The sequence below is a fragment of the Atta colombica genome, unplaced genomic scaffold (assembly GCF_001594045.1).
Source record: "Atta colombica isolate Treedump-2 unplaced genomic scaffold, Acol1.0 scaffold236, whole genome shotgun sequence".
Taxonomy (NCBI): domain Eukaryota; kingdom Metazoa; phylum Arthropoda; class Insecta; order Hymenoptera; family Formicidae; genus Atta; species Atta colombica.
In genome coordinates, this window is record NW_017259334.1 from 396,412 (window position 1) to 407,635 (window position 11,224).

General features: G+C 29.8%; 2 protein-coding genes across 2 annotated transcripts in view; one reads left to right on the forward strand and one right to left on the reverse strand.

Moving 5' to 3' along the window:
* Positions 1–546: 546 nt before the first annotated feature.
* LOC108688609 (histidine-rich glycoprotein-like) lies at positions 547–4,259 on the reverse strand. The gene is made up of 5 exons (XM_018194937.1): positions 4,106–4,259; positions 2,908–2,990; positions 1,622–1,855; positions 909–1,052; positions 547–714 (listed from the first exon to the last, which is right to left on the reverse strand). The coding sequence occupies exons 1-5, from the start codon at positions 4,257–4,259 to the stop codon at positions 547–549; spliced, it is 783 nt and encodes a 260-aa protein (XP_018050426.1).
* A 4,319-nt stretch (positions 4,260–8,578) lies between these two features.
* The window catches only part of LOC108688627 (transient-receptor-potential-like protein), a 10,447-nt gene continuing 7,801 nt past the window's right edge, over positions 8,579–11,224 (forward strand). Inside the window, exons 1-2 of the mRNA XM_018194967.1 lie at positions 8,579–8,746; positions 10,425–10,641. Coding sequence (XP_018050456.1) covers positions 8,579–8,746; positions 10,425–10,641 — 385 coding nt within the window. The remainder of the gene's footprint in view (positions 8,747–10,424; positions 10,642–11,224) is intronic.

Genomic DNA, 11,224 nt, shown 5'->3' on the forward strand with positions numbered 1-11,224 from the left:
TATTTAAATATATATATTATACATATATTACATAAACCTATATAATTGTAAAAATCTAGCAATAAATTTGTATGTTACTTGCTTGACGACAAGCATAAGATTGTTGTTGTCATCATAAGTCTTCTTAATCCTACATTATTACATACATGGTCTTTTTAACGTAATTACTCGTGTCATATGTATGTGACAATCCAACATCACAATTTTCATTATTTTATGTTTTACAATTAAATAAAGATTAATAATATTTTATATACTCTTCAGATGAAAATAAATACAAGAAAAAATTTTTTAATTGTATATAAATTTACCAATTTGTGCTAAATATAATAATGTATATAGTATTAAACATTTAATGAATTTATAAAGCGTAAGTGTCCACTCGAGTAATGAACAATTAATAAGCTCAATGCACATGTACTTGTCACTCAATAATACTGTTCCAAATATACAACTTCAATCTATCCGCAAAATTTTCAAGAAATCGGACGTAAATAAAACGCATTTGACAATTGTGAATGTAAATATAAGATTTGTCGCATTTTATCAATGATGATTTGATTTCGACCATTTATATCCTGATGCATGTCCGTTTTTATGGCCGTGTTTCTCATCATGTTGATGATGACTATCGTGTCCCTCTGCCGATTTATGGCCTTTCTTCTCGTGATGATGATGACCTCCCTCATGCTTTTTATGTCCACCATGATGACCCTGAAATAAAAATGAAATCGCTGTCGGATTGATGACGTTGTAAACATTTCAATGATAAAGAAAATAACTTTAATAATTAGGATCATTATTAATATTAATTATTATTATTAATATTAATATTAATATAGTTATTAATATTAATAAGTATGATAATTACGACTATTATAACTATAATACTTTTAATAAATAATGACCTCGTGATGTCCGGATTGCAAATGACCCTTCTTTTCATGTCCACCCTTCTTGCCCTCATGTTCTTCATGCCAACCACCATGTTTTTCGCTTCCTCCATCCTCGTGATATTCGTCATAAAAATCGTGCTTCTTCTCATATTCATCCTGGACACAATTTACATGTAAATTTAAAATTTTCACAAATATTAGAATTTTATTTATATTAAAAACGTTTATATTAATAATTGTAATATAGTATGTATGTATATATTTTTTTTCATTTTGCAAAATAAATACATTATTAAATACATTTATAATAATGTTTATTTTTAATAAATCATTTTAGTAGGATAACTATACAAATTAAAAAATGAAACATTAATTATAATTTTTCAAAATAATTCTGGAAGAGAATTACTAATCATATTGATGCAACCTGTTAACACATATAACTCAAAGTATAGAAGTTAAATACAACGGAAGCCCAGATAGTCATGTCGAATAGAAGCCTTGTTGAAACGGCTTGATCTTGTAATCTTGAAAGCTTTAATATTTAAGTATATATTCTATTTTATTTTTCATTATATTAACCACAATTGGTATTGTGATTAATATAATGAATATATTTTCTAAATTACAATGGATATTAATAAAACAGATTAATCTGAAATATTTGAAATATACAATACGTAATCGTGTTGATCAATGAGATGCGTACATTATATGATTTGTACCTTCTTAAAGACACTATGTTCTCCTTTTGTACTATGTCCCTTTTGATGCTTGCCCTCTTCGCCAAATTTTGCTTTCTTTTCACCGTCCTCGCCATGATGCTCCTCACCATAATGGCCAGCTTCTTCGTGATTCTTTTTCTCCTCGCCATCTTCCTCGTCATATTCTTGCTTGTGTTTCTCCTTGTCATGGTGTCCCTTATCACTTTTCTCAAATTCGTGGAAAGCTTTGTAACCCTTTTCCAATCAATAATTATACGTTATTGATAAGTTAAAAAATATTGTGTACACGCGCACGCGCACACACACACACACACACTCTCTCTCTCTCTCTCTCTCTCTCTCTCTCTCTCACACACACACACACACACACACACACGCGCGCGCGCGCGCGCGCGCGCATACATACAGAATATCGCAGAATTACCGCCAAATTTTCATATGCTAGTAGAACGGACTAAACTGACAATGAGTCCTCTACTATGCAATTTTTGCAATAGTTAACAAGATATTAATTAATAAAAATCATCGAATATTGATTTTCAATAATTTTTTACTCAAATATTATCAACTTTATAAAAAAACAGCAAGAGACAAGAATTATTTATTTTTTTCTCATAGAGTGTTGAGAATTTTTTCATAATTTTTTAGTACTGCATTTTCTCATATTGGTAAAAATAATTGCCAATAAGGAAATGCAGTACTAAAAAGTTAATAAAAAATTCTGAAAAAATTCTTAGAACTCTATGAGAAGAAAAAAAAAATTGTCTTTTTTTGCTGTTTTTTTATAAAGTTGATAGTATATTTATAAAGTTGATACTTGAGTAAAAAATTATTGTCAGTTCCAGAGAGTTAAAGGATTGACATGATAATAATAATAAGGGACAATGAAGAACAAAGATATATTACTTATAGCTTGACAAACACACTGTCAGACATTGTGGCTTGTGGCTGAAGTTTCCGTTCTATTGAAAAACTGCAGTGAGAGGAATTTGCAGAAATATAAAACAATATCGAGAAATATTCAATACAAAGAGATGAAATATTATACTTTACAATTGCGCGCCAAATGCTTTTTATAAATCGAAGCCTGTCTTGTTCTTCAGATATAATATTAGTACAAAAAAAGAAAAACTATGCAATATATTCCCGTAATTGTGAACTAGGAGAACGTGAAGCCTTGTAGTGATTATATTACAAATAATAAAAAAAGAAAGAAAATGCGTTGACAACGCATAGATGACAACGGCCTGAACGTCGATAGCTGGAAAACGAAGTGTTACAGATACCTTATCATCCTTATGACCGTGCACGTTGTGATGATCCTCGTCATGCTTTGAGCCAGCACCCTCCTCATGATGTCGGTCGTCGCCTGTTCGAAATATATAATAAAATATAAATAAAGCTATACTGAATCTTTATTGTCGATGAGAAACAACTCTCTCGCTTTCATTTAATGAATGATTTGTGCGTCAAAAAAGAGATTATTTACCCTAAGAAACAAAATTAGAATAAATTAAACTCTTTTCGCTTCTCATTCAGGATTCAAGATCATCCGTTATCATCTTGCAAATATCGTAGTTTTCAGTTCGAGGTAAACAAAAAAGAAATATCGGAAAAAAAATTATGCGGAAAGAACAATTTTGTTGAAGTCTTACAGATACAGATCTGAAAATAATTTTGTTTGACTATCAAAGTAATTATGTAGGAAATATATTTAAGTACAGGGAGCAATGCTGCAAAAAGAAATTTTAACATTTTAGTAATCAGCTTGAGCATCCTACATTATTTTAATGGTCTAATAATGTTTCTTTTCAGATCTGTATCTATAAACTAAATTTTTAGATAACAAAATCATACTTTTCATGTAATTGTTTACTTTTTCGTTAACAAAAAAGTAATAGTGTAAAAACTTTAAAATGTAAGAAATGTAAAAAAAATGTAAGAACTTTACTGTCAATAGTACTTGAACATTTGAATATTTTGCTATATGTACATTTCATATAATATATATAAATAATGTATATATTTCAATAAAATTGTTTGAATTGTAATGGTATCAAAAATAAAAATGGATCCGAATCAATTGTTAAAGATTTAAATGCTGCAAATGCGACATATTGAAACAGTACAAGTATCGAGTGCGCTTGTAATTCTCTGACGTATGAATTAGCACGATCGGCGGCAGATCCGTATAATTCACCGTAAGCTTTACTATTGAATTTCTGCTTATCAATGTCATAAACAATTATTTCATTTGCTATTGGATAAAAGAGAGATGCAAAATAAAGACAAAAAATAATCCTGCAAAAAATATTATAATTTTCGCAGTTAAAATTTAGCAATATTTGCTTTATTTCTTTATATTAAATATTTCATTTATTAAATCTTATTTAGTAAATGTAAGATGTATGATCTTATTTAGTTATGTAAATTTATTTTCTTTATTATTTATATTTTATAAACAAAATAACAGTTATAATTCACCTTTATGATTCGTAGCCTCTGCAATTAAATCCTTGGAATATCGGAATCCAGCTGGAGCTTTGCTGACCTTTCTCATCGCTGATGTGCTATCAAGAAGGAATGTCAGGGTCAGCAATAACCATAGTATCCTCAATTCTCCGACACATAATGTCATTTCGATACTGCATAAAATTCCGCATAAAATAAGAAGTAAGTTCGAAGAACAAGAGGAGGCACTGAGATGCATCTGCAATCGTGGCTCCGATTTATTGCGCTGATACTACCTTTCATCGGTCGTTTTTCTTCACCGTCGCCAGCAATCATCTTTTTCCTGATGTCTCTGAAAGAACTTTCCTCTTCCGGACGGAAGATAACAGCGCGGAAAAAGGATGCGTTTTCTTATATTATTATCGCTACTTTCACTCGCCGTACTCATTGTTCGCGGTATGAACAAAAACAATAAAACTATGAGCAAACAATATATTTTGCTCTCGTCTTCGGTTATTAACGTTTCAGATTTTAATTTATTAATGCACTCTTGCTTTAAATAAATTTGTAAATTGTTAGTATAATTTTAATTTATCTAATCTAATTTATACACAATTTTGTTCTATTATTATTTATATAAATATTGTACATATTTGAATTGTAAATATACTTATATATTTTATTATATTATATATACTTATACATTTTATACACAGTTTTCTCTCTTTTACTTCTGAAAGGTCGAAAATATATAAAAAACATTGCAAAGGGATAAACACTTGGCGTCGCGACGTTTGATAATTCCATTTATAATTATACATTTCGTATATAATATAAGTATATAATATAAGTATATAATATAAGTTCGTATATAATATAAGTGTATTTTACCTATCTTTAGAAAAAGAAATCTTTCTTTAGAAAATGAGATAAAGTTAAAGTTATGACTTTTATGAAACCTAATACTTTTTTTCCGTTTAAAATCAGGAACAAGAAGAGGACATTCTGACCTTTACAATAATTAATTAATAAATTTCAAAAAATCAATTCATTAAAGAAATTGTTTAGATGATAACAAAATTAATAAACTTCCTTCCCCGAAAAGAATCTTGGGATATGACTGGATATAAAATTCTTGGGATACTGACAATGAGCCACTGAATAATAATATAAATATAATAATCGGTCTGATCGCAACTATGTATTATATATAGCCAAGAAGAAACGAAACCGCCATGCAAACAGTTAATAATTACTCTCTCTCTCTCTCTCTCTCTCTCTCTCTCTCTCTCTCTCTCTCTCAAAAAAAACTACCACTGTCTCTCTCTTTCTATATTTTTATATCTCTCTTTTCCTCACTCTTCTCGCCCTCCCTCTCTCCCTCTCTCCCCTCTCTCTCTCCCTCTCTCTCTCCCCCTCTCCCTCTTTCTTTCTCTCTCTCTCTCTCTCTCTCTCTCTCTCTCTCTCTCTCTTCCACTCTTTCTCTCTGAAATGTCTATCTCGCCATGATATAATTCTCGGCTTTCCCTGTTTTATTTTCGCCACTATGGAAAAACCGATAAGCCACACGAAAGGATATTTTAATACAATTTCATAATGCATAATGAATTCATCTGCCGCATAATTAGAATTATTAATGCGCTCTATGCATGTTGAATTGTTCCGCATTAATGGGTTACAAACTGTTTCTCTATATCGCAATTGGTTTCACAACTCAAATGTTTCTCCGATGATCCACATGATTATTGACTATATTGCACTTATAACGAATCAATATTTGTGTAAATTTTTTATTAATTTTTTTTCATTTTTAGTTATAAAAAATGTAACTGTACTTTTGACCCAGAGTGAATTTTTTGTTACAAAAAATATTTTTTCTCGGTAAACATATCGACTTATCTAGATGTTAGTTATCTATGTAAGTCATTCCATCAAATTTTATTTCTTTATTATTTTTTTTAAATATACATTTATTTTAACAATTTCATATTTCATATTTTCTCAGTCAACTTTGAAACTCATTGAATAAGCACTTAAACATAATGTACAGCAATTTATTTTACGCAATACTATCTCGTTCAGTGAGAGATTAAGCATTTTGCCGCCCCTAGGCATCAATACCTAGCCGCCTCTAGATGGCTTCATTAATTTATAAATTTGATAAAAAGGAAAATGGATAAAAAAAATTATTTATACCCCCCGCATTAGCTGATAAAAACAATAATCCTTAATAAGTAATATAAATATAATACATTTTTAACTAGAGTAACTCCGGTATATACGCCGCACTTATCAAAAATTAATTTATTAAGTATTATTTACTATGTTAAAGTAAACGAACTATATCAAACTACATAAAGTAAAAACTTTTTTTGTACTGTCTACTATTATAAAAAAAATATTAGAAATCTGAAATATTTATATTTCGTATTAAAAAATGAAGTGAAAACTTTTTTAAATTCTTGCATTTTCCGTATATCCTATAGGGATGGGAGAGGGGAGAAGAGTATGTACGGCTCATGAAATAATGCATATAAATAAGATGTCAAATGACACAATAATTTATAAAATGCGTTTATAAAATTTTTAAAGAACAAAAATGATAAATATGTATATGAAGTAATAAATAATAATTACAATCTTCCTATCTGTATTACAAGTGTTGGATACCCGAGATCAACCATTTATGTTGTGATAAAATATAACTTTAGAACAATCCAACAAAGCCAGCGAAGAAGAGTCACTCGAAAAAACGCACTGCGAGGATCCCTCTGCGCAGTCGAAAGGGCTCAAACGTTGATTTCGGATGATCCAGGGCAATCGTTGCGAAAATTAGCATCAATTGTTGGTATAAGAGCCAACAATGCATCGAATTGCCGAGGAGGACCTTCGATACAAATCGTACACATTAAATATACGACAGATGCTCTTTAAGGCTGCCAGGACAAGCCGAGTTACTCGCTGCAATCTGCTATTGTATTCTTTGAAAAACGAAGCGTCGGAACGAATTAGGTTCTTTTCTGACGAAAAAAAACTATGATTTTGATAAACCAAAATCAATCGGAACAGCTGATTCAAAGATAACAGAGAAAAGGTTTTTTGCATCGGATTGTGACTGGAGATGAGAAGTGGATATTCTACGACAACCCCAAAAAGAAAAAATATTACGCTAAGCCAATCAATCGTTGTCCATCGATCTCAACATCAACACCACGGCCGAACATTCATGATTCGAAACCTATGCTCTGTATCTGGTGGGATCAAAAGGGTCTTGTTTACTATGAGCTGCTGAAACCTGGCGATTCCATTACGGGCGATCGGTATCGGCTACAATTGATTCGTTTGAACCGTGCATTGCGAGAAAAACGGCCGGAATACGAGCAAAGACATGATAAAGTTATTCTTCTTCATGACAACGCTCGGCCTCATGTCGCTAAAGTCATAAAAAAATATTTGGAAACGCTCAAATGGGATGTTTTACCGCACCCGCCGTATTCTTCGGACATTCTCCTTCTGTTTACTGGTTGTTCCGAAGAATGCAGCAAGTCACTGGTTCACTTCTTTCGCAGAAATCGAAAATTGGCTCGTCTCCAAAGATGAATCACTTTTTCGAGATGGAATTCGAAAATTGCCTGAGAAATGGGAAAAAGTATAGAATATAATAGTAATAGGCAGCGATGGACAATACTTTAATTGATCTGTTCATTCATTTTGTTTTGAAATAAAAACGTAAAAAACGGATTGAACTAATTTGTACTCCCAATAATATTTAATTTTTCATTAAAAACATTTTGTTTAAAGAAATTGTTCGATTTCTCCGAATTTTGGTGACGCACCCTATATTATATGTGTTTTATATATGTTTACAATGTTCTTATATGAAAAATTTTTATCGGGGGATCAAAGAAATTACAATCAAAAGAATACTGAATATTTTCAAAGTAGGCTAAAATCATACCTGATAGGGTTGTTATTTCAATATACCCGAGGCTATTATGAATATTATGTAATGCATAAATAATAGGGAATTATCCGGCTTAGCCCCCGCGAGCACCGAGCACATTGGTGGTTTACTCGTCAACATTCCCTCATTTCTAGCGAACGCACTCTTATTGCAAGTGCAATCCGTTAAACAGCTAACGAGATATCGGTAAGCAAATTAGTCAACAGGCACAGGTGCACTATCACACGGTAACGGCGGCTGTATTACTATCCCCATCTGCGCAACTCACCGGGTCTACATTAATACGCGTAATTCGATTTTCATCATCCTCTATATAATCGATGTCAAGTGACATGGACACTCGCGCAAGAGCAAAAGAACATTTTAAACTGTCTTCTCTTCGAGAGATCATCATTGCGAAACTATTCTGTCATACGCCATCGATGTAATCATCGGTGAAAAAAGAAATAATTTTGGTGCACAAGCGATTTAAATGGTTATTAAATGGTTATTAAGGTAATCATATTGTCAAAGTAAAAAAGGTGAACTAAACGCTTCAACAAATGAGTGACGTGAAGAACGATAAGAATATGGAAGCTACGGGCACAAATGATTATGTGCTTCACCTTCCACGTCCGCTCACTCTTGAAGAAAAGAAATATCTATTGACTGTAGAGAGAGGTGATTTGTCTAACGTGAAGAGGCTTTTACAGCTTGCAAACAAGAAAAAGGTAAATTTTAAAGAAAAATTTAAAGATTAAAATGGAAATAAAAAAAAGTTTTGGAATAAATAACCTCGCTGATTTTGCAAAAAAAAATATTTTAATATGAAAAACTATCTTTTCCGAAATCCATAACATTTGCTGAAATTAAAGAATAAAATTTCCCATACAGCAGAGAAAGATTGCAGAAACATTGCAGAATGATTTCACTGAAACATTACATTGCAATATTGCATGGTGGTTGCGAAATGTTGTTGAATTGCAAAATTCCAACAATGTTAAGATGTCCGCTTTTTGTTATATTGCAACAAAACGTTCCAGCAATATTGCAATGTAATGTATTTGAATAAATTTTTTATGAAGACTTTAAAATGAAAACTACTTCTGTACATATATTTCACTAACTTTCATTTTTCTATAAATCACATTTCTAGTGATATGTACTTTTCAAGAGCAATTTTTTATGATAAAACCATAAAATATTCCAATAAATATAATATTAATTCTAAAGAATAAATTTATTCGTTAAGGAAAAAGCATGTATGTGTGTGCCCCGAAACAAAACTACAAATATTATCCACATTAATAATAATACAGTTAATCATGGATTAAGTTAATCGCAGTGATTCTTTTTAATTCGAAATCACTTCGAGTTGAAATCGATTAAAAAAAGGCGATATGAAATTTATCAATAAAGTTCAGGCGCTGGTTTATTCTTGCGTTCATATCAGGCATAAATATATTATTGATCACATAATTAATATTTCAATAAATCGTTTTCAGCAGCTTAATTGCTTGTTGTCTTATTCGATAATGATGCATTGATTATATCCTCGATATTATACAATCTTTTGATTACATATTTAAAATAAATATAAAACTTAGTTAATGAAGTGGCCGTCAAATAATAAATCAATCAATGTTTTATTTAAATATAAAATGAATTATATTAATTATTATATCATAAAAAGACTATTAAGTTAAAAGACTGTACTACATAAATATTGTAAAAATTTATATTATTTATATTATTTTTATATTATTATTATTGTAACAATTAAAGAATTACAGTTTTGCAATTTTTGTGGAATATTACAAGTATATTACAAATATATTACAAGTATATTACTGATTTTGCAGGCATGTTAATTTATTGTTAATTTTAAAAAATATCAATTTTTTAAAAATCTTTTTCTAATTTTAGCCTCAGTATACATTATTATATAAGACGGTCAAGCTAGTTAAATGGAATATCAAAATCTTATTACCATATTATATTATTGTGCTCATATGTACATATGTAATTATTTTGATAGTTCAATAAAATTATTATTTATAAATGTGTATTTGCTTAAGTTTTATATATTATAACAAAACTGTTCCTTTTGTGCAAAAATGTAATTATAAATAAACAATTATAAATAAATTATAAAATAAACAATTTTATTGAAAATAAAATTGCATTTCTCTGAAATATTACATTGCAATCTGCAATATTGCAACATTACAGCAATATTGCTTCAATCTTCTGTGCTATATGGGTTTATTTTGTTCAGTTTTATTAAAATTGACCTTTAATTGTAAATGTATCCACGAAATTCTGGAAATAATTCGCGCATAGAAATTATAGTAACAATTTCGTAGAGTTAAGGTAGGCCGAAATTTCTTAATATGCTTCACGTTTTAGATAAAACAGCTAGACATAAATTGTGTAGATAGTTTGGGTCGTGGTGCCCTCACGCTGGCCATAGAGGCGGAACATTTAGAAATGGTTGAGTTGCTTGTTGTGATGGGAGTTGAAACTAAAGATGCTCTGCTTCATGCAATTGATCAGGAATTCGTAGAGGCAGTCGAATTGTTGTTGGAACATGAAGAACTCCTTACGAACCAAATAACTGAAAATTGTGAGTCAAAATTGATTTTCAAGTTACAGTATCTCGCAAGTACAGTATCTCAATTGTCGCCATCGTATACGGAAAGAATGGTTTTGCTGAAGTATATAAAAGTTGAACCAGATACAAATCTAAAAACAATTATGTTATACTAAAGATATGTTATACTATTTACATTCCCGGTCAAAAGTTTCGAGACATTTTCAAAAATTGATATTTTTGTAATTATTTATTTAGATATCTAGTAATGTTTATCTAGTAATTTTTAACAATATTTTTAACAATACTCCTTTCAATCCAATAACTGTTTTTTTTTCTGAAAAATCTGAAGAATTATTTTTAAAAAACATTGTTAATAAATGTTGAATAAAAATCTCAAAAATATCAATTTTTTAAAAATCTTTTTCTATTTTTAGTATACATTATTATATAAGACTCAGTATACATTATTATATAAGACGGTCAAGCTGGTTAATTGGAATATCAAAATCTTATTACCATATTATATTATTGTGCTCATATGTAATTATTTTGATAGTTCAATAAAATTATTATTATTATTATTTATTATTATTATTATTATTATTATTATTAA